Source organism: Athene noctua, chromosome 16 (assembly GCF_965140245.1).
Source record: "Athene noctua chromosome 16, bAthNoc1.hap1.1, whole genome shotgun sequence".
Lineage (NCBI taxonomy): Eukaryota > Metazoa > Chordata > Aves > Strigiformes > Strigidae > Athene > Athene noctua.
Window position 1 is genome coordinate 16,940,455 of NC_134052.1, and position 22,872 is coordinate 16,963,326.

The 22,872-nt window shown below is 49.5% G+C and overlaps 1 protein-coding gene across 1 annotated transcript in view; it reads right to left on the reverse strand.

The window, feature by feature from the left end:
• CTNNBL1 (catenin beta like 1) overlaps window positions 1-22,872 on the reverse strand; it is a 50,807-nt gene extending 27,935 nt beyond the window's left edge. Inside the window, exons 1-10 of the mRNA XM_074920118.1 lie at window positions 22,746-22,872; window positions 14,789-14,977; window positions 12,292-12,398; window positions 10,868-11,007; window positions 7,261-7,358; window positions 4,922-5,015; window positions 4,137-4,228; window positions 1,655-1,727; window positions 1,320-1,378; window positions 468-616 (exon numbers count right to left, since the gene is read on the reverse strand). Of these exons, the coding sequence (XP_074776219.1) occupies window positions 468-616; window positions 1,320-1,378; window positions 1,655-1,727; window positions 4,137-4,228; window positions 4,922-5,015; window positions 7,261-7,358; window positions 10,868-11,007; window positions 12,292-12,398; window positions 14,789-14,977; window positions 22,746-22,775 (1,031 nt within the window). The 5' untranslated portion in view covers window positions 22,776-22,872. The remainder of the gene's footprint in view (window positions 1-467; window positions 617-1,319; window positions 1,379-1,654; window positions 1,728-4,136; window positions 4,229-4,921; window positions 5,016-7,260; window positions 7,359-10,867; window positions 11,008-12,291; window positions 12,399-14,788; window positions 14,978-22,745) is intronic.

Sequence of the window (22,872 nt, forward strand, 5' to 3'; positions counted from 1 at the left end):
AAGGCTAGCTCAGCAGCTTAGTACTCGAGGCAGAGGGAGGCTCCCCTCTCGTTCTTAGTTTTGGAGCTTTTCTTTAATTAGCCTCAAGAAAACCCAGAGTTCCTATCTGAATAATCCACGTTTGGTTATTTATTCAGCTCCCTGCTGCTGCGCATCGCCCAGCCGTCGCTGCAGGAATACATCATCTCCTGGGGTCTGCCAACCAGCCAGGCACCAGCAAAAACCAGCAGCAGTTTACTGTTACCAGTGGCTGTTACTGGCCAGCAGCTACTGGAGTAACCCCAGTTCTCGGGAAACAAAGCTAAAGACAAAGAGTGGAGCTTCTGTGTCTGAGAAGGTCCAACTTACATGCCGGGAAACAAAAGAAAGAGCAGACAGACAAGTATAATGGAAAACCACAAACACGTAGCCAGAAGGTGTGTTGGTACGTCAAAAGCAGACAAGAAAAATCAGAGTTATCTGGGTACCTCAGCATCAGATTCATCAGCTGCAGCCCCTCGCCCTTCAGGAAGCGATCGCGATTGGAACTGAGCATCAGGCAGGAGCAAAGGGAGTCAAAGAGGTTCTCCATCATTTCCTGCTCTTCTGCTGTACTAGGGTTGTGTCGTTTAAACACCTGCAGGACAAAGAAAGCAAAATTACCCCAAAATGAAGAGCCCAATTTAGTCCACGCTGCTGTAGAGCAGACACAAACATTTTACATCACAAGCCTTCAGCATCCGATAGGCACAAGCCAACAGTCACACACATCTCTCTCAACTCTGGTGCCCTCTCCACTGCCCTGACCATTTACCAACAAACGTGCCGCAGCCTAATGCGGGATTTAATCGGGGCCCCAAAGGGCAAGGCAAATTCCCCGACTGCCCAATTCACAACAGCACGTGGATAAGCTTGTCACCAGTGTCCTCAGCACGGCGCTCACCTGAGGGTGCTGCAGCCAGTGCTACCTCGAGGGACAGAAGGGAGCTACGCACACCCGACCTTTGGGGAGCTCAGAGGCAGGCACATGCAGTGGAGGAGGCTGAAGACGGCCAAATTCCAACCCTGCCTGCCTCCTACATGCCATGCAACTAGAACAAAATAATTTGACTTCTGCGTACCTCCACATTAACATCTTTAAAACGGGGATTAACCTCGTTTACCATGGATGACACACTCGTGTGGGAGCTGTTCAGGGACTATGCTGCCACTAAACACGGGGCACTGCTGTCCTTCAGCAGCTGCAGTCGGCCAGGCCAGCGCCACAGCCAGACTGCTCCAGCTCCTCCACCCGCCCGCGAGCCTCCCGACGGCAGAGCAGGCGGATGTGAATTACTCACGGATAACTGCTGAAGCAGCACATCGATCCCATCCAGCTCCCCAAGCAATTCTCTGTTGTCTAGACGGAGGTGGGGGGACGGGGGAAAAGAGAGAGAAAAATGAAGCTAACTGTCAGATTTTACAGCCATCTAACGCTGATACATCAGTGAACAAAATCAATACGGCTTGACAGAATACAAAGGCTGCAGAGAGAGAGGGTGCATGCGCACGCGAGAGAGCACGCACGGCGGGGAGAGCGGAGGCGAAGGGGAGCCGAAGGCAGAAGAGCGCTGCTGGTCTGAAGGAGGTCTGGATCCCACCCTAACACAGCATCGACAACAGAGGCATGGCTCACCGTCGTTGTTCTGGAGCAGAATAGCCAGCACCTCGCTGCAGTACAGCTTGTTGGCGTCAAAAGGCATCTTAGCCTGTCGGTGAGGAAGGAACAAGAGACCCATCAGGGCACGGCCCCGGGATTCACTGATTTAAGGAACACATTAATCAAATCACCAAACGTATGAGCAACACTGAAACCAAAATACAAGAGCAGTAACTTCGCAGTACGCTGCAGGGACAGAACAGGGGCGATTCTCTCCGATTCAGGGGTCTCGGGGAGGGGGGTGTGCTCATGCACACATGTTAGAAACTCAGCTCTGATCCTCCACGCCGGCCTATGTAAGTAGGTTTGACCAAGTTGGCTCAAAACCCCTGAGGAGTTTCCAGCTGTCTGCAACACCAAATCTCTTTCCTGTGATATATTTTCCCTGTTGTTATACGAGTGCATGAGGCTTATCCCTATTCTGGAAGTCTGCACCTGTCACCAAAACCAGAATTTCAGAAAATACATCACAATAACATCAAACAGTAACTGCCAGAGTTTTGTGTGAGGATCACAACATCACAAGCAGAAGAACGTGAGATGGGTTTAGCCTGCACAGTCACATAACTTTCATTTTGTACATTTTCTCCATACTCAAATACGTTAAAAATCAAAAAACTTAATGAAACCAAAATGCTGAATTTGAAGAAAAAAAAATAAAATCTCCGAAGTGGGACTCTGAACTGGATCCTGCTGCCAAAGTAGCTTCATCTACACAGACTAAACGTCAACTGATCAGATAATAATGCAAACTGGTTTACTGAAGGAATTAATAAAATAAAATAAATGTTAAAAATCATCAGTTACCAGCTATTTGTATTCCACTATTCGAGAGTGGGAAAAAAAAAGCAAGCAGCAAGTACTAGGGTTAAACAGGGCGTCTGTGAGGCGCCCTCCTCCCCGCCAGGCCCGGCTCCTGCGGCTGGGCTGAGCCAGCGCCCGGCCCGGCTGCCGTGGGCCAGTCACCCCGGGGGAGGCCACACCGCACGGGCAGCACCCAACAGAGACACGAGGAGCAGGGAGATCCCAAACGCCACCAACTACCGAATTTACACCAAGCTTTCTGCTGCCAGCGCTCCCCGGCCGCGCTGCAGACGAGGGCGGTGGCAGCAGCTCCCGCAGGGGCCGGCGGGGCCCTGTCCCACGGCCTGTGCCAGGAGCGATGCTCCGTCCCCTCGGGGCTGCGCACAGCACCATCGACCCCGCCTGCGTGTGGAGCAGCGAGCGGCTCCGCTTGGCGAGGCCGTTCTGACCATCAGAACACGATGACCCGAGCCGAGACGCAGCCAGCGAACAGGAATCCACGCTGTGCTGCGCGCCAGACGTCCCCGCCGACGCCCAGGCAGAGCTCGGATTTTAAACTCATCCCGCAGACGCGCTCCGGCAGCGCGACGCTCTGCCCAGGTGCTGGGATCCTGGTTTAATCCCAACCACATCTGTCAGGGCGAGAGACTCGCGGCCGAGCGCTGCCACAGCAAAGCGCCAGCCGAGGGTTTCCTCGGGCGGCGGCTGCGCGAGAGGCGGCGCTGCCCGACCACACGTCCCCAGACCCAGAGCGAACACACGCCAGGGCAAAGGAAGGACACAGTCAGCACCAAGGTTTGAGACCTTCAACATCCATCTTCTGCGGCACCAAGCAAGTTGTGATTATTTTGCTTTCCCCAGTTTCTAGGTCTCTCAGCTGCCAGAGTAATTACAAGGCAGGCAGCAGGACATACCTGCCTGGAATAAAATTAACTTCACTTTTTGTTTTTAAGCAAAAGGAATATAATTATGTTACTACCTGTAGTGAGAAATTATAGGTCACTTCTGCTAACAAGTATATGAGATGCACAGGGGGGTATCTGCACACTTACAAAGCTGACAGAGTGTTTTGGTGATTCAGAGGCCTTCCAACCATGAAGACATTTAAGTATGGAAGTGTTCGTGCCTTACTAACAGGGTTAGGAAAAAGCCAGAATCTGTTTGCTAAATTTCCTCCACCAGCTCTGTAAGAGTGCTGAACTATCCATTCCTTTCCTACAGTGTTTTCCAGGGCATGTTCAAGCATCTGTTCACACAAGAGTTAAACTGTAAACCCAAAGACATTCATGAAGACTCGACATTACAGATGCTTTTCCAGGCAAACTGTACAGAAATGGAGAGCCCTTCTACTCACAGACTTCCATCACATTGTGTAGAGCTCCTTACACATAGCGCCAACTCCTTCAGCTTTGCTAGCTTATAGTAAGTCAGAGGGACATTCCTCCCAGTTTGAGGCGCGTTTTGAATTCACTGTTTTGACAAATGTTAGGATTCAGCACAAGGATAACCTATACAAACGGAAAGGGCCAATGGTAAGTAGCCTCGGGCCTTTCATGCCGTGCCAAACGCGGCCTCACCCGCCACGGGTCCCAGAGCGGCGCCCTGACAGTTCTCCCTGCGACACCTCCCAGAGGACAGCAGAGGACAAGCTCACCTTCAGCCTCTTGAGCAACCACTGCATCAGGCCCTGCTGCGCGGCTTCCGTGCACATCTCCGGGCGGAACTCTGCCATGTTCTCGACGATTGCTGAGGAGACACAGAAAACAGAGGTTCTTCCCACCTGCGCTTCAGCTCAGGCCTGTATCAGCACTGCTCTGCCAGGTCCTCCCTAGGGCTGCACTCCTCAAAGCTACATCTTACTCACAAAACTACCTTTGAGTGAGACAAGCTCAGGTGAACGATGCCCTCTCAGTTTTTACACTGCCCACACAGCCCATCCTCGGTGACGCCAGCTCCTGCTGGAAGAAGCCCGAGATCCTTCCCTTTACTCACTGCACAAAACTAAACTAACACCAGCAGCAGTAAACATTCCAAAACTCATGTTTCCAGTGTCTCATTCTTTCAGTCCTCGGGAGATCACAGTCCCGAAGGACTGAAAGGGGCAGAGGATGGTTTAGATGCTAATGACGGCGACAGGCTGCAAAGGTGCTGTGCAAAGACTGGGGAACAGAGAGGTAACGAGGGGCTACCTGAAACGCAGATGTTCTACCACCTGCAAGTTAAATACACCGTAAGCCACAAAGAGCCCTCGGTGGGGTAAGCAGAGCTGTCAGGCAAGCGCGCAGGGAACTCGGGGGCAGTGGAGCTGCCGGTGCCCCGGGTCCCCCACCGCAGCGCTGGCAGCTCGCGGGGAGAGGAGGGCCCAAGGGAAGGGGAGGGACAACCCACCCGCCTCCACAAAACACAGGAAGAAGCGGGAGGCTGTGCACAGCCACTTACCCAGCGTGTTGTGGACACCATCAGCTTCCTCCTTCACACTTTCATCCAGGCGCTCTAAATTCTGGACCAACAAGGCCACGACCTGGCCCTCTACCTAAATCACCGGGGTCATGCGAAAGATAAAAAGGTAAGAAAGAGGACTGAAAAAGGGAAGGTGGAGAAAGAACGGGCAGGTTAATAAATAAAAATCAATAAGCCCTACTGAAACATCCTGCCAGACACGATCAGAAGACGTTAACAATCTTGCTCTGAAATCTCAGAGGAAGCAAAGGAATCACCAAGTAAATCTGTCACTATTGTCCTAATTAATTAAACAACTTTTGTGGTTCAGATTAAACAGAAAAACATCTGGAGGAAAACATGCACCTTGTCACAGTCTTATTTCCTGAACGAGCCTGATTGATTTATAATCCCTCGGAATTCTGAAGTGCGAGGCACCACAAACCCCCACGGATGGGCCAGCGCCCAGCTCTGCCAGCAGCTCCACGCGCAGCTGCTCCCTGCCCGTCCGCCCCGCTCCTGTCACACCTGCCCCCTCGGGGCTGGAGGAGCTCACACACACAGACACTAACCCAAACGCCGGCGCCTCGCACTCAGCCCCCAGCAAGACGAGTGCACGGAGCTGAGCTCAGCACGCTAAGGAAACCAGACAAATCGAGGGCAGGAGCAGGTCCCACACCTGCAGGCGGAGCCTCCCAACCAAAAAGCTAACGCAAGGAGCACTTCCAAAGCTGCCGTGGGACAGAGTCCAGCTTGACTTTGGCTAACTTTCCATTGAGGACATGAGCTTGGAAAAGTTAAACAAAATAACATTTCCAATTCAAACACCGCTAACTAGCTTTGGGCTGAGGGAACACAGGAAAAAATACAAGTACCAGCTGCTGAGGAAGGGAGTACAACTTCACACATACCTACATTATACCTACTTGCTTGGGGAAAAAAAAAAAGTAATCTAAAAAAGCAGACATCTAAACATATCTCTGAAGATATGCCTGACCTGTTTCTTTCAAAGAGGACAATAAAACCTCTAAAACTTGGCTATTATCAATGGGCTGGTGACAAGGAAAACAGAGAAAAAAACCTTCACTTGATTTACTACCTCTCTGCACATTTTATAGAAAACATCTTCGCTAGCAGTTCCTCTCTACCATTTTGGCCATCCAGCAATCTTTCCACAAAGGCAGAGTAATTAAGAACAGCCCAGAGGCCAGCTGGAGGAAATCAGCTCCGGGCAACTGTCATTAACCTTTGGAAGGCAACATTATAGTGACTGGACAAGAAGGATCGTAGGAGAAAACAGAGCAGCCAAACAAAGCAAACAAAAGAAAACCCGTAATTCCACGTCTTTCAATCTCAACATAATAGTTACAGAACAAGACACAGCCACATCATTTCACAAACACAGCAATTCACCGGCAGAAGCTGCCAAAGGTAGAGAGACGTGGACATCTCAAGTTCTGGGCATCACTTCTCCGGGGGCTTCTGCTCGGCTCAGCATCCTCCTCCCACGGCCGAGGAGCGGCGGGCACCCAGCACAAGTGCCAGGGAAGGGGCAAGTCCAGCACCACGGAGGTCAAGAGGCACCCGAGGGAGTTAACCAGGCAGGGGGCACCTGAGACTGAGCAATGCATCTTCTCCTGCACGTAGGTATTTTTGTGGGGTTGTTCAATCTCCGCGCCAAGAAGGATCATCACCTCTAAACGCTCCTCTGCCCTTAAAATGCATTAGCTCTGGTACATGGAAACTTTCAAGCTTTTACTCCTGGTTAAGAAAAATGCGTACCCTCACTATAACAACAGATCTTCCAGTTCATCAAACACAGATTTTGGGGTTGGAAACAAGAGTTACTGGGTAGAAGACTACTCATCTCCCATGTGAAAGGTCAGTCTGAAAGATCACAACAGCCCTACTCTTCTTCAGAAAACAGTCTGAGCCCTGCCTCAAACATCAATTTTTCATGGATGAACAGAGGTCACCCTCCGCCACAAGAAGGAAGAAAAATACAAATCAACCTCCTATTTTCAATTCGACACTGTCCGAGTCACAAGTGTTGCTTCGTTCTCCCTCACTGCATGAAAAAATCTCCCAACCTGCACAAATTTTGCAATACGAGCACGTTCCTTCCAAAAAGCGCAACTTGGACTCCCGGTGTGAGAAGATCCCACTCCCCAAGCTCTGACATGGCACTGCAAACACCCCCGGCAGCCCCCAGCGCCACCCCAGGCAGAGGGAGGCTCCTGCCCGGGTCGCTGCGGCGGGCAGGGCGGTTCGGGGCGTCGCTGCCGCCCTGCCTCAGGCAGACGTCCGGGCACGGACAGCACGGGGAGGTGGCTACTTACTAGAGCGTCTATGAGGACTTCAGCTCCTTCTTCACTCTCATGGAGAGTATCTATATCGGTCAGCTCTTGGAGCAAGTCCACCACGGCTATGGAAACATGTGCCAGGCGTTAAGGACAACCAACACGGAGACGGCCCACGTCGGGTCACCCTGCAGCAGCGGGGCACAGACCCCCGGAGCCGAGAGCAGGGGCTGCTTCAGCAGAGTCTCATAAGCACCAAAGTCAGGGAATCCTAACAATTACACACGATAAAACCAAACGGGACTGTGGGCTTACTCCATCAGGCAATTTTACTGTTGCTTGATGTTACCTAGTTTTGATTTTTTTCAAATCAAAACTGCTACAGCTGGTATAACTCGGCACCATCTTGCATCGCCAAAATTGAGTATCAGCAAAGAGAAATGAGTTATAATAATGTGATTTGGGCACTCTGCTCTCCGTGACACCCCGCTAACCCGACACGGCGCGCAGCTAACAAGGCGCTGCCGGACACGGGAGCCACCACCCGCTCCTGCCCGGCCCAATTAGGCCAGCATGCTCCTCTGACCGTGGGCCTCGCAGGAGCAGCGCAGCTTCTGCCAGCCCAATTTTCACTCATTAACTCCGGGCTGCATAACACAGGGTTCGCCCGGCTGCTACACGGCTCTCCTGCACAACGAGACGTATTCCAGCTCATTAGAGCCACTCTCCTATGCTCTCAGACATGCTGATCAATCTTGCCCCGGTCCCACCGGGGTAGAAAACTGCATGTCCTATATAACAACTTTGTGATGAATCTCTTTAAAATGCACAGGCTAACGATCCAGCCTCCCAGTTCCCCTGTTAGTGCATGTGCTCTCACACACAAGCAGCAGCAGCAGCATTTTCACGTATCTGAGGGAGGTTTCAGTCCTGACCTATGCGGTCTCAGGGAGGGCGGTCAGGGAGCTGCCTGTCCCCGCCCCGGGTTAAGCCACGTCTCAGCGCCGCAGGTGTGTGTCACCGAGACCCTTCCATTCCTTATCCTCTCCAGCACCCCCTCACCAAGCCAAAGCTGTCTGCACACCCTCAGGAACCGGAGGGGTGGTTACTCCTCACCGTGCTCATACAAAAACACGGTCAAAGGCGCCAGGGTACAATTTTTAAAAGCACGTTGGAGCACAACTCAATAAGCAAGTTCACAGAAAATAACGTGCCTTACATTTCTTCTGCAAGGAACCAAGTATTGATTAACAAAAGCTGGAGGAACGGGCCCACAGGAACCTCCCGGAGTTCAACAAACGGGAAGCCCAGTACCTGGGAGGGAACAGGCCCGGGCGCTGGAGACTGCTGCTACCCACGGGGTGCGGTGAAGACAAGGGAGCCAGATTTTTCTGAGAGAACACAGCAGAGAGCCTGCAGCCAGAGGAGCTCATCTGGCAGGGCTCTCCTGTCTAGGGGCTCCTGTGGAGGCTGACAGTGAGAGTATCAGCTGTCCTATAAAATTCAGGAGATAGAAAAAACAAACCTCACTTGAAGCTTTCCTATCTTTCATTAATAAAATCTTGTCAGTGATCATCTTTCATTCACATTTTTTGTGTAAAACTGCCTGAATCTTTCAGCAGATTATTTGCTCCCCCTGGACATTGCTTTTGTCTCCTTGCATTGCTCCCTCAAGACACTACATTTAAATCACATCTGAAGAGCCATTTGTTTAGTTCTCTCCTTGAAGAGCTAATTTTAAAAATCTTTTTTCTCTTGTTTTAACAAAAAGTCATTAGCAAACTTGAGCTATACCAATTGAGTTTTACGCCTACATGCCTGACATCAGCAGCAGCAGCAGCCCAGCGAAGAGGCATTACTACAGCCCGTGTCCTCTTCTAACGGGTCTGAAAACACTTCAGCAGTTTTATAACAAGAAATATACTTTTCCCAAAATTGCAATTCACAGGCCAAATTTCTACCCGCAGACTAACTGGCAGGCAAGTTGCAAACCAATTAAAAAGAGTTCACAGTGGAAATGCTGACAAGTCTCTGACAGCAGCAGTGACCCCAGGACACAGCTTTCACGGCTGAAAGGACAAAGCAAACTCTATTCCTGCACGCTCCAGCTACAAATCAGCTCTGCTATCCCGGGCAGAATCCCCATAGCTTGTATTTTCCCTGTGAATGAGAAATTCAGCAGAAGCCTTTAATGCCATGCACACAGCACACAAAAAGCCTGATGGTGTCTGGCAAAACAAAAAAAAAAGTCATGAAACTATGGTGGCCATGACACTGCTCATACGTGGTAGGTGGCTCCCACCGGACAACAGTAAATTGTTAACAAACACTTATTGAGAGCAACTTCCATTTCAGGTCCCAGCTAAGGAGAGCTGTGGTGTTCACTGCTGCGCAGGGCCCAGCATTCACCACGCCAAGGTTCAGCCAGATACGAGTCACAATACCCAAACACGTAAGCAGCGCTTTCCAACATAAACTGGTACGCAATCAAACACCCATGTTTTGGTTTTATCTGCTGATCACTGCACCCACTTAGAAAGAGCGAATTATGATTTCTTAACGCACAGTACTATAAGGGAAAGTGCTAAAAAAGAAAACCAAGATCTGCGCAGCTGACCACAACGTTTAGCGCTAACAGTCCTTTTAACACTGCGTATTTCAAAACGCCTCAGAAGAGCTGGTAAGTATCATCTACTTCTTTACATATAAAGGAAAGAAGGAAAGAATAAATTACTTTCGTAAGGTCATGAATCAGTAAAAAAGAAAAAGAAAAGCCTGCTGTGGTCCCAAGTAAGACCAGTGCCCTTCCCTCCATTCACTGATGTTTGTCAGGACACATACACGATCTCTCAAATCATGTCACAATTTTTCAGCTTAATCTACTGTAGAATATTTACAAGCAGTGCAGGCTGAGCTCTGCTGTTAAAGGCTACACAATGGTAAGCCAGGCGTAGTTCTATTTATCAGCTGATGGCTAAGCATCACAGCACCAGGATATTAAAAAAATGACACTGTTTTTGTTCAAAACTACCAAAAGCTTTAACAGTATAGACAGAAAACTCTCTCTGAGATGTCTTCAGAGAACAAGAGACAGATGCACACAGAGATCAGGTTCAGTGACACAAGAACTAACTGAGCATGGAAATGTCTCTGGGTATTTACAGAACCAGAGGGGCTACCCGCAGCCGCAGGCTCTGAGCACACCCAGTTAAAGGTGTGGACACGTGAAGGATTTATCACACTGTGGTGAGCTAGTCCATGGCAAGTAGCTGAAAGCACGACAGCTCAGCTCTCAACCAAAAGGGGTAAATTGGTTTCATTTTTACTGGGGGCTGTTCCAAAGTTTGCACACAGTTCAAGGCTACGTGCTGCTAAGCCCACAACAGGGCTTGTCCCGTGCTGTTCACCTGTGCACACTCTAACACAGCCACTCAAAGTGAGATGAAAGGGTCATAAAACAAGAAAGGAGAATAACAGCACTGAAAAAAATCAGAATCAATATTACGTGAACAAAGAAGGTTTTCACTTGGACAAAGACATATTCAGTGAGGTGGGAAAGAAGAGAAAAACACATATATGAGCCTGTGAAAGCAGGAAGTCTGCAGGGAGCCTCTCGCCGAGAGCTGCTTTCCCCGCCGAAGGATATCGGTGTTGTCGTGGCCCAGCAGCCCCAGGAGGGACTGCACCGCGTTCAGCTCCACCAGCAGGTGGTACAGGTCTGGCATGGTGGCGATCACGTGCATCTCCTGAATGATGTCATTCAGATCCAGTTCCGACTCCATGAACCTGCCGCAAGACAAAAGCGGTAACAAAAGGGCAAAAAGTCCATCAGTCGTGTTCGGAGCGGAGCCCTTTCAAACCAGGGGCCAGCACCTCGCGGGAGGCGCCAGGGAAGACGCGTCACCCCGGTGGCGGAGCCGGGCCCCCACCTCCTCCCGGCACCCTGGGCCCCACCCCGGAGGAGGATAAGCTTCCTACTGCACGATTTACATAAACAAGCAGATTTGTTCCTATTCTGTAAATCAGTTCCAGAACCTCGGTTAAAAAAATAATTTTAAAAAATCAAGAGGTTGTGGCTACACAGAAAAACCCTGCACATAAACAGTTCCCCAGAGCGAGGCACCTTCCCTCGCTACCACACAGGCCGTGGGTTGTATCAGCCTGGAGTGCAGTCCAGAAAAGAATTTGTGTAAGGGAAGCAACAGCAAACTGGACAAAAAATAATGGCACTCAAGTGGGGGAAGAAATTAATTTACGGTGAATAATAAAACTCCACGGAAGGCGGCAGAGGCCCCCCAGAGCCGCAGGTGTGGAGGAGCACACACACAGTCTGCCTGCAGACACCCCCGGCCCTTCTGCTCCCCGCAGCATCCAAACCTCCACAATATGAAATTATTTTCTTCCCACGCAGACCGCTGACTGCACACGCAAGCACAACGCCTTCCCACAAAATGATGGCAGGAAATCTTTAATTATTTGGAAAGCAAAACTCACTAATCCAGGATCTCGATCTCTCAGGCCACCCCACACACCCCCCGCACCTGCCGGTCAGTGAAGAGGCCGGCGCAGAGCAGGAGCCCCCCAAAACCGAGCGAGCTGCGGTGGGGCTGACGACCCCTGATGATGCTGGGAGAGCTCCTTAGCTTCTGCCCTCGATTTTCTCTGTTTTTCTCTCTCTGAGAACCGAGCCACTTACTCAGATACCGAAACTAACGAAACTTCACTGAATTTGTGTGTTCCCAAAATAAAACAACACAATTGCCTGAAGTTTCACAATCTAGAATATCGACAACAGCGAGAATTTAATAAACTAGGACTTTGCCCTTCATTGCTAATTATTCTTTTCATGCTGCCAGTCATATACCGGCCACCACCAGAGTCTCGGTAACGCTGGTTTTAATTAACAAAGTTAGTTTCAAATACAATTTAGAAGAACTACATGTCAATAACTGGCTGTTACACAAGCCTCAGGTAACCAAAACCATCTCTATATTCAAGAAATTGATTTAGGGCTGAAACCCAAAACCAAAAATAAAAAAGATAACAGAGAGGGACTGAGCATAATCTTACTTCTCTGGATTGTCAGGAAACTTGATCCGCAGCTCCTGGTTTTTGTAAGATCTCTTCTCAAAGGTGAGAATCATCTTCTTCACTGAACTTTCATCCAAAGGTTCCTCCTAACCGAATCAAAAGGGCAGAAAACAGAGGTTTGGATGGTTGGAACAGTCGCCCGGCAAATGGGACAGAGCGTGCACAGCGAGGCGGGGGAGCGGGGCCCGCCCGCGGGGAAGGAGCGCAGCCCCGGGCAGTCTCAGGGCAGAGACCTGCCCCGGCACCGGCACTCCACGGCCACCCTCGAGTGATTCACCCCGGCTCTGCCCCGAGCGAGCTCCCCAGAGCAAAACCTTCCAAGGGGAGATTTTACAAACCGGGGGTTTCCCAATGGAAGGTTCTTTGGGAAAGAACCAGAAGAGCTTCCCTACCCTTCCCAAAACTGAGTATCAATGAAAACCCATCAGTCGTGCTGCGGCCCGGCCTCCCCGAGCTGTTCCTGTACACCCGTTACTGCCCGGCACCGCCAGCGCGTTGAGGCTTTTTGCCTCTGACACATTAATCTGCGTCGGCAGTTCACGGTCAGGAAGAGTTTCTTTTCCAAAGTTCATTGTGCTATTTCGTTTTGTGGTCTCCACCTAACTGCCCTGAGCTTATCTTCTTTTGTATTTTCCTCACTTGGATAAGCTTTCACTTCTATTTTAAAGTCTTTTTCTAAAGAAAAAAATAATCAATATTTGACTCCAGTTTTTTCCAAGGTGTTTCTCAGTTGGCACTGTACAATGATCGTACAACAGTACAGTAACTTTAGTTACCTCCCGGACACCTACAAACACGATTCCGTTATTTTCCTCGTTTCACAATTTTAGGGCACTTAATAAAACACTGATGTAGATTTTCTCGTGTAACCTCTTCCCTCTCCTCTGTTAGATGACATTACAATCACCACTAAAGAGAAATCCTCAGAACGAAAAAGCAACCAGACCCCTTCACGTCTTAAGCCAAGTTCTGTGTCCCATCCCCTGTGCAGGATTAAATCAAGAGTTGCTTCTGGTGGTGAAGACTCTCTGGTTAACGACTCTAAGCAGCAGTCCTGTACGAGAGAGAAAATTTCTATTTCTTCAGCAAACTCCATTACAACGACACCACCAGTCAAATCTTTGGTTATTACTGGATTTCCAACGTGCTCAGGCCCGACCTGTCTCAGCACTGCCCCTCTCGTGTCACCACCCCATTCAGTAATTGGCCCTACAGGGCCCAAACCAGATTCCTCCTGCAACGGGCCTTCAATCCACACTGACACCGCCACACATGCTGACGCTGCCTCCCTCTGTTTCATTTGATTGTTTGCTTTCTCTAACACATGTCACTGCAATTTCTCCATTAGGTTCGGCTCTCTATCTTGTATTTAATTTGCATTCAGTATTAGAGTGTCCTACAGATTTGCTTCCTTCCATCACATTTGCTGGTACAAAGCCCGTTTTGATGGCACTTACACGAACCGCATTCCAGGATAATAAACAAGACATTTTGGCTCTAAAGAAACCTTGGACTTCCAGCCCTTAAAATGTCTGGATGGGAGAACTCCACTTGACAAAAACGAGGGACTTGTACGCTGCAGGAATCCACAAGACTCCAGGCAGTCAAGAGGCCTTTGGCTGCGTCCACTCGTCCTCCCTGGGGCTCAAATGCTACAGAAATCCTGCGTTATCTTTCTCTGCTATCAGCAACAACTGCAATGGCAATAGCTCAACATCAAAAAACTGAGGGAGATTTTCAGGGACGAACGCTAGCAATGCTGTATACAAAGGACAATGATATTTTACAAAGCTACATGATTCTGCAGTGGTGAATATCACTTGTTTTTTTATCAAACAGGACACAGGCAGCAGGAAGCAAATATCTTCTAGATTTATACCAATCCATGTGTCACATTTATAAAGTGATCTCTTCCCTGGCCCTTGGCAGAAAGGCCAATGCTGCATTGGATTTCTGTCTCCAAGGCTTGAAATCATTTACCCTTGACAGCTGCTACCCCCCTCCTCTGACCCCAGCCCTTTCTCCTATAGAAGAATGTTTGTTTATTTGCTGCTGCTGCTGCACAGCTACAAAGAGGGGGAGAGTGGGAGAAGCTGCACGGCTGGGGGTAGTGATGAGAACAATAGAGCTAGGAAACCGCTCAGAACACAGAAGCTATTTCCTAAAAATGTACTTTAGAAGGTGATTTGGGTGTTCCCAGCCTAAAACAAAGATTAGGCTTGAAAGATTTCCCTTCTCCCTCCCCTTCGCCCCCCTCCCGCCCCCTTTAAACCTCCCGAGGGTACCTCTGAGAAGCCCCGTTTGAAATGACTGAATCCCCCCTCCGGGCAGGAAAGTAAAACCACAACCTTCAGCTGCACAAATCACCCAGCGGCCTCATCAGCTACACGGTGAGAAATGGAAATCACAGAGAAGTGATACAGCGTTTGCTTATTTCCCACTGCCTCCCCTTTCCCACAGGACACTAGTGATTTACTTCCTCCTCTTCCTCTTCTCCATCCCTCTCAATTATCTGAAGAAGTTTCTTCTTCTCGTCATCGGTTTCTTCCAGCGCAGCAGCCTCCTCTTCCCTGTGACGACTGTGCTCTCGTGCGCTGGCTTGTTTCCGACGGGCTTTGATTTCTTCTTCCTCTTCATCACGGGGTCTTTTTGTCCCTCGGTTAGGCTAGAGTCAGAGAAATAAGGTGAGTGAATACAAGCCTTCTGTGATCCTGGCAAACCAGAATACCAATATGACAAGGCATACTGAGGAAATTCTTACAACTTGTTTAAAACATTTGCTTACACAACGCTTAACAACTCTGAAAACTGGAAAGGAAATTAATTTAGTGAAGTGGAACATCACATGAGTAGATGAATGGCTCTGCCAAGAGCTATGTCAACATCCTACCTTGTTTGATCTATGAACACAATTCACGGGAAAATATCCCCAGAGGCGGCGCAGGCTGGTGTTGCAAAGAGAAGAAGTGGCCGGAGCGAACCCCCGCCCCTGGCCCGGCCCAGGCTACCCCAGCTGAGACAGCCACAGCTTTTACAGACAGAAGACCGACAGGCTCAAGCAGGGAGCAGCGAAAGATCATTTTTTACCCACCTAGTATGGGAGGTTGTATCGAATTCCGGTGTGCATCCCAACTCACCGTGACTTCCCCCAGCCCTCTGTCCAAGATTTGCCAACACCTGCACGCGGGCTCAGCCCAGCTCAGAGCAGGAGGGCAGGGGCAGGGGCAGGGGCAGGGCTGCCCGCTGCCATGCTGCGGGGACTTGGCACCGGATGAAGCCGTGCCCAGACCTTTATCGTTCGCTCGGAACAGCCTATTGTTTTATTCCACAGTTCCTATGTAATTATCAAAATTAAAGGTAATTTGCCAGGCACAAGAAAGAGTCCATTAACCCTAATCCCATGTCTTAATTTAGGCAAAAAGGGTTGAAAGAATTTGCAGAAGAAGGAAAAACTCTCTCCCTTCAAAAACTACAAGGATATGAAATTTGGTCTCTCCTATTTTTTGGAAGGACAACCAAGCTGGGAGTGCTGGAGCACTCCACGCTCTGTAACTACAGGAACACAAAGCTTAATTCTTTACTCTTTAAAAGGAGCCCGTGTGTTAAGAACAATGAAAACAATAAGAAAAATATTTTTACTTTCTATCACCACTCAAGTTGCCTGATAGATGATTTTGTAACACCATTAGGTCTAACATTTGTCCAGCCCATTTCATAAAACGTTATTCGGCAGGAGGACCCACTCCTCTGCTCTGTGGGACCCTCTGTCTGAAATCAGAGAAGGCCCACCGTGCTTTCTGGAACACAAGCCTTGCTTTTTAACTGAGATTTGGGTTCTCGGGTCTGATTCAAAGCAGGATGCAGAGGAATAGGTGACAGTGCCATTCTCCTGCCAGGTCCAGCACGAGCGCGGGCGTCAAGGTGGGAACTTCCAGCTCTCCGGCAGGTTGGGAACTTTTGAGCCCCAGAGGGTAATAAATCTTCCAGGCTCATAAGGCAATCCTGCTGCGATTCCGATGAGCACGCTGCAGACCCCAGCATGCTCTGCACAACCCAGAGAGACTGATGTATTTATTTTTCACTACAAATGAAAAGCTAGTAAATGGAAGCTCTGCTCTCAAGCAAACTCTGCTTTCAGGACAGAAAATAAAAACCAAAACCCAAACAAGATCCCCCTGAAATCTCTTAAAGTGTTACCTATAATGAGCAGGAGGCAGGCCAGCAGAGTGACCGAGATCGCGGTGCTTTCGGGGTTACCGTGTTGTCACCACTCTGAGGAAGATGCAGAATCAAGCTTCCCAGCCAACACATTAGCACAAACCAAAGCTCAAGAAGCTCCCAGGTAGACCTATTCAAAGCCTGTTATCTATCTCCTTCCTCCCTCCATCTCCTCTGCCGTTTCCATTACGGATGGTACACTCCTGACTTAAAACCCTTCTAAAGTGCTCCCGTGCACTTTTAAAGCCGTTACTCAGCTCATAATTCAGTAGCTGTGAAGTAGAAGCAGACCCGGAGATTCTCTGAAATGAAAAATGTATTTGCTTGGAGGGTTTGGGGCGTTGGTTTGGGGTTTTTTTGGTTATTGGGGTGTTTTTAAAGCAGATTCCTATTAATTACCCTCTAGGTACACTAAAATACAATGTCACATAGATCCATTTGGAAACAAATGTGTTATAGTCAACAACCACTAATTCAAACCCTCCCCAAGCAATCAGAAACCCAATAAAGAAAAGAAAAAGAAAAAAAGATGCTCTTCTAAATGACATCATCTAAGGAAAAAACTTTGGTAAATACATATTCCTTACTCAGCGCCCTTAATGGCTCACAGGTCTCTGTCCTTCCTACGTCCTTCCTCTCACTCCTCAGTAATACCCAACTCATCGTAAACCACCTCTGACAGGCTATTATTACAAACACAGACATAGAAATTAGTGACACAGTAAGTCCTGAAATTACAGCAAAAAACCCCGCAAGGTTTGCCTTGGATGTTCCTGATTTGGGGAGTCAGAATCTCATTCCTTGCTCTCATTTCTAAACATTAAGAAAGGAACAAAACCCTCCGTGAGACTGCAGCTGTAATGAGGGACCAAGGGAGCTGGTGGTTTGTCAGATGCAAAGTAATGTACCATGGGAAGGGACTATATCACCAGAACAAAATCTAAATTAAAACTCCATCATGAAACCAACCCCATTTCCTCTGAGTACACAATCCTTAGTATCAGAATTTACACCCTGTTTCAATCTCAATTATTTTATCCTTTTTGTATTTATGCATTGTTGGGGGGAAGAATCTTCTATAATACATAACAGAAATCATTATGATAAATTATGGAAGTGCCCCGTGTGCAATTATTAATGCTGCCAACATATTGGCAATAGACAGTAATTGAATTCCCGGGGAAACGCTATTAAGCAGGCATTAAGGTTTTTCCTTTTGTTATTGATGTTATGCAAAACCTTCCTCAGAATATTGCAGTTTTCCAACCAGCACTATTAAAACTAAGAAATCAAGGCATAAGTGAAACACCTGGGTTTCTGCTCATTTCACAAGAGATGCACGGTCAGAAACGACTGATTTAAGGCAAGCATTAGTTTCTGTTCATTGGTTTTCATCTCTGGTTTGCGTTTGTGTTTCCTGAAGGACTGTTACCAACCAACAAGAATTAAGCACACACACATTGTTGCACTGAGACCGGGGCATTTTGCTAAGCAAACACATATATCGCGTCTAAACACGCTTATTTAAATAATTTTGTAGCTTCACACACATCTACACAAGTTTTTGCCTTTCTGGTAGAAAAGGGAAAGTTAATCATTTGATAAATAAAATGCGGGGATTTTTTATTCGGTTGTGCTAAGGTGCATTTGGCAAGAAGATAGAATTCATTAGAAAAACGCACAAGAAAAGCATTTTTAAATTGTTTTGTTAGTTAAGCTTAATTTTGTTCCTGTTGAACGCGATGCATTCACAGTAATTTATTCAGAAGACGTTTTCATTTAAATCTAACACTGATATCACCACACAAAAAAACAATGAACACAAAAGGGTTTAAAAAAAGCCAACACTGATAAAATACAATAAAGTAAACAAAAGCTGGTGACTGGTAAAGGGAGAATTATCTTTCTGTTTCTCTTCTAGTCTCCAGCAGCACTCGCTCCGGAGGCGAACGGGCGCGTCCCAGGCGGTCAGAGCCCGGGCGGGGGCCTGGGGTGCGGAGCGCTCGGGGACACCCACCGGGCGCCTCCACAGACTGCGGCGGAGGGAGAGGAACCACCCCTCAACCAGGGACGAGGGTCTGCCCAGGGCCCCTGCCCGGTCTCCCTCAAAGCACATTAATTCCAGGATTAAGTAGAAGCTGAAAACACAGTGCTTAGGCCCCTGACTGCGTCCAGCCTTACTCCAAACGTCAGGAAGGTTTAGAGAAGTCTCAGTAACGGAGTTTCATGTTACTAAGACATCTGCTTAGAAAGTAACCTTGTTACTATGAAGCTCAGAAATTATTTGTTAATGAAATCTGAAACAAATCTTCCTAAGTGATGCAGCTTCGCTTGTGACCACATCTCAGCCGGCTGCAGCCTGCTCAAGAGCCCCTGCAGAAAGCTACCCATTAGCTGTCCTTTTCGGACTCCTGAGAGCAAGCCCCAAACCTCCAGAGGTATCTTCAATAACTTCATTTTGTTTCCAACATTCGTGATAAATCAGGCTGCTATCAATCTTGCTTTTCATTGGTTTTTCTTCCTGAAGAAGACAGTGCAGGATCTCAGTGTTAAAAACTGGAAGAACTGGTACCAGGTACCAGTACCTGCTCTTCCTGGTACCAGGAAAATCCAGACTGCTCAGGAAGTCCCAAGACATCCAAAATCGCACAAACTGAGGCAAACAAAAGGAAAGATGTGCACTGCACCCACACGGACTTCAGAGAGAACGAAGCCCTGTCCTCTGCAGACTCACTCCCCAGGCTCCACACCGCCCCAAGGAGCGCGGCGCAGGGCAGGGCCCTTCCCTGACAGACTTTGACACGTGCTACGCTGTGGTGGCCGAAGACAACGCATCAAGAAATAAAGATTCGCTTGCAACCCCGTCAGCGCACGGACACCGGACCCGCAGGGGGCCCGTGCTGCCCAGGAGCAGAGCCCGGCAGCGCCGCGGGCCAGCGGCCGAGACCGTGACGGCTCCTCGGTTTAACCCGCGGCAGGACAAGAGCTGCTGGGGTCATAAGTCTGCAAGTCGTCAACAGCCCGCTGGGCTGAGCTGCCTCTGCCATCAGGTGCAGCCGTTACACCGCGAATTTACGGTAAATTATCTACACCAGCAGCAGAAATTATGATGTGCCGTCACTGAGAGGCAGAGATCCATCCCGCTCCAAACTCAGCCCACTCAAACAGCGATCGCCCGGCCCGGTGACATCAGGCCTTAGCCCATTATTTAGTGCTTCTTTTGTTATTTGATTTTACTAATACTCCATTAAAAAATTAGCAATTTGCAATGATCACTCGCAGTGGTGAAATCTGCATTTAATGAGAATTAAAACAATCTCGCTTGTTCCCTCGCAGGACAACTGGAAGCCATCCCTGCTCAGGAGCGGAGCTGGCTCTGTCCCCTCAATTACGCTCCATAATCGGAGACCAGGCACAGAGGATCTGGGCACAGTCTTTCTGGACAGAACAGCAGCAATATTTAATCATCGGTTTAGACCATCTGCAACTGTTTTGCAGCAACACATAAAGTTTATGGATTCCTGAGCTTTGTATAAACTGCCAGGTGCTGTTTAATTGTATTTTTTTTGCAAAAGGTTCCTTTTCCCCACTCTGGCAGACACTTGGTGCTGAACTGGTGGCACAGCGCCTGAAATCTTCTGTGCCAAGTTTGGCACTAAGGGAGAACATCTTGATTAAGCAAGGGCATAGATTAGGCATTTAGAGGAGACAAATTCAAAACAGCGTAAGAGAAAAACAATTATTTTGGGTCATGCCAAGGGGAGCTGAGAAGACTGACTCGTTTGCAGCAAGAGATTAAAATCCAACAGCTGAGGCGCGCACCACCCACCACCCAGCCCACCCGTCTGACAGCCGGTGCCACCCCTGCACCAAGTGGGAACAAGGAGATCTTGAGCCAGCCCACTGCTCAGCCCCGCGCAGGAAAGGCCCCGGACCCGCGCTCCACCCGACAGAAAAGTGGAGCAGGTCAGGAGCTGTCGAAGGAGCCACCGAGCCGCCTCCCGCCAGCAGCAGCAACGCTCGCTTCATTTACCTGCCACGCACAGGGCAGCCTCCTCTCGGTGGCACAGCCACAACAGAAGTCTGACTGCTCTGAAGTTCAGCGGACAAGAATGTACATTTCTAAAAACAAGACAGGAGGGCACCGGCTTCGCTGCCTCCGAGAGCCGTGGCAGGCGCCTGACCCGCGCAGGAAGGGAGGCAGCAAAACCTCTTGTTTCCAACTCCTTTTTCTATCTTTCAGCCAGAAACCCCCTCACAGAAAGGAATCTCGTTTTCTCAGACTCAGAGTGATTTATCTGCCTTCTGCTCCTCCACCCCTTTCACCTGTATTCACCCCTTTACCTAATTCTGGAGCTCTGAATTGGGCGACACTGAAACCCAACACTTCCTCTGCAGCGTTATCTCACCCGCTGACACGGGACCGTCCGCGTTCACCCGAGAGACCAGGAGAGCACAGAGCCAGGACAAACCCTCCAGGAACAATTCCAGCAGTTGGTTGAAAGCTGCAGAATGTTTTGTCCCGCAGCTAAGAATAATTTCAGCAGCAAGAAACTAAATTAAAATAGAAATACCCAGCAGCTAAGCAGCATTTCTTCACCTCTAGCCCCCGGAGAATACAGCCCCACGTTGCCATAAGCAGTCACCCACAGCGCCGCGTTGAAAGTGCATCCTGGAGAGCTGCACAGAATCACAGCGACCAATGCAAGGGGATGCGCGCTTTCCTCCAGAGCCAAAGGCAATCCTGCAGACTTTGTATTTTCAGAGCCAAAGACCCAGACTAAAACCTCGTTAAAAACCTACAACAAACAGAAGCTCAACACAGATTTACCTTTCTACGCCTTAGGTGTAAATCACACCACAGAACAAGCACAGGACATCATTAACTGTAACTGCAGTGGAGGAGACCAAAGAATTAAAGGAACATGAGAAATGATCATTCTAATTTGATTCTGAAAAATCACAGAGAAATGGTAGGTAGAGAAATACAAAATTAGGGCAGATCCCAGAACGCAGGACTACGCTGCCAGTGCCACACGAAGGGGTGAAGCGGGAAAGACGTCAGAGACAGAGGGATCCACTGAAGGAAACGTCCTGGAGCTGAATCAAGGAGTCATCTAGTGAAGTTCTTAAAGCCTGTTCTTACAGCCTTGCTCCAGGGTATTTTATACCACTGGGAAAAGATGGGAAATTTCTTCCCTCTTTCCCTGTGCATCTCAAAATAACACATTCTGAAAGCACAGACATGTCCTGAACAGTGGGACATTCTTCTCACCTCAGCAGAGCAGGAGAGCACACGGGACCGCGTCCCACAGAGATCCTGGGCTACGAATTAAGAAGCAGATCTAGTCACGTAACTCCCCCACTCAATCACTTACAAGGTAGGTCATGTCTCAGAGTCCTTTTCTTACTCACCGCATCAGTAGGGAAAAGCCACCATTGCGGTTTATCCAAGAATTAAAGTACAAGCGAACACTACCCTGTGCACAAATCGCAGCAGAAGTATCAAAACACCATTGCAAATCAGCGCTCCCGTTCCCCGATCCACAGGGGAACAGGCTAAAGCCACTCCTGTGACAACAAACAAGCAGTTTACCCCACCTGGTTCTAAACTGCCCCCAAACAACGGACGAGCAACAACCCGATGCTGAGAGAAGAGAAGAGAAACTCTCACGAGATGAAACAAAACTTTTATGAGGAACAAAACTTTTTTAAAAGACTTTGTTAAAAAATCAAATTGAATGGGTTTTGTCATAAAACAGGGAAGGGAAAAAAAAGCACGAGAACACGAGCCATGAAACAAGCACCGGCTTTACTTCAGGCACGGACATCAAACCAACGGGCAGAGCCGTGACCCCGAGAGCCCCCGGAAACCGGGTCCCACCGGGCACCGCTTCTCTGAAGGGGGGGGAAGAGACGCCCCCAAAAGTTCGCGACGCCGTAACCGGGCCCCGTGAGAGCGCCCGGAGCTCGGCCGAGCAGGGCCCGCCCCAGGCCCGCGGCCGGGCCGGGAGCTGCCGCGCCAGCGGGGCCGCGGGCGAGGGCCCCTCCGCGCTCTCCCGGCCGGGGCTGGCCCCGCGGATCCCCCCCGCGCTCCCACCGGCGCGGGGGGCCGGCCCAGGCCCCGCGGGAGCAGCCGGGCCCCGCCACTGCCGGTCCCGCTCGGCGCCCCCCCCCCGCCCCAGCGCCCCGGGAGCCGCCGCGGGGCCGCTCACCTGGTAACTGAGCAGCTCCCCCACGTCCATGGCGCCGGCCGGGCCCCGCCACCGGGAAACGGTCGCCAACAACCGGGGCCGCGCGACACCGTGCCGTAAAGCAGGGAGCGCAGGCGGGCTGCCAGGG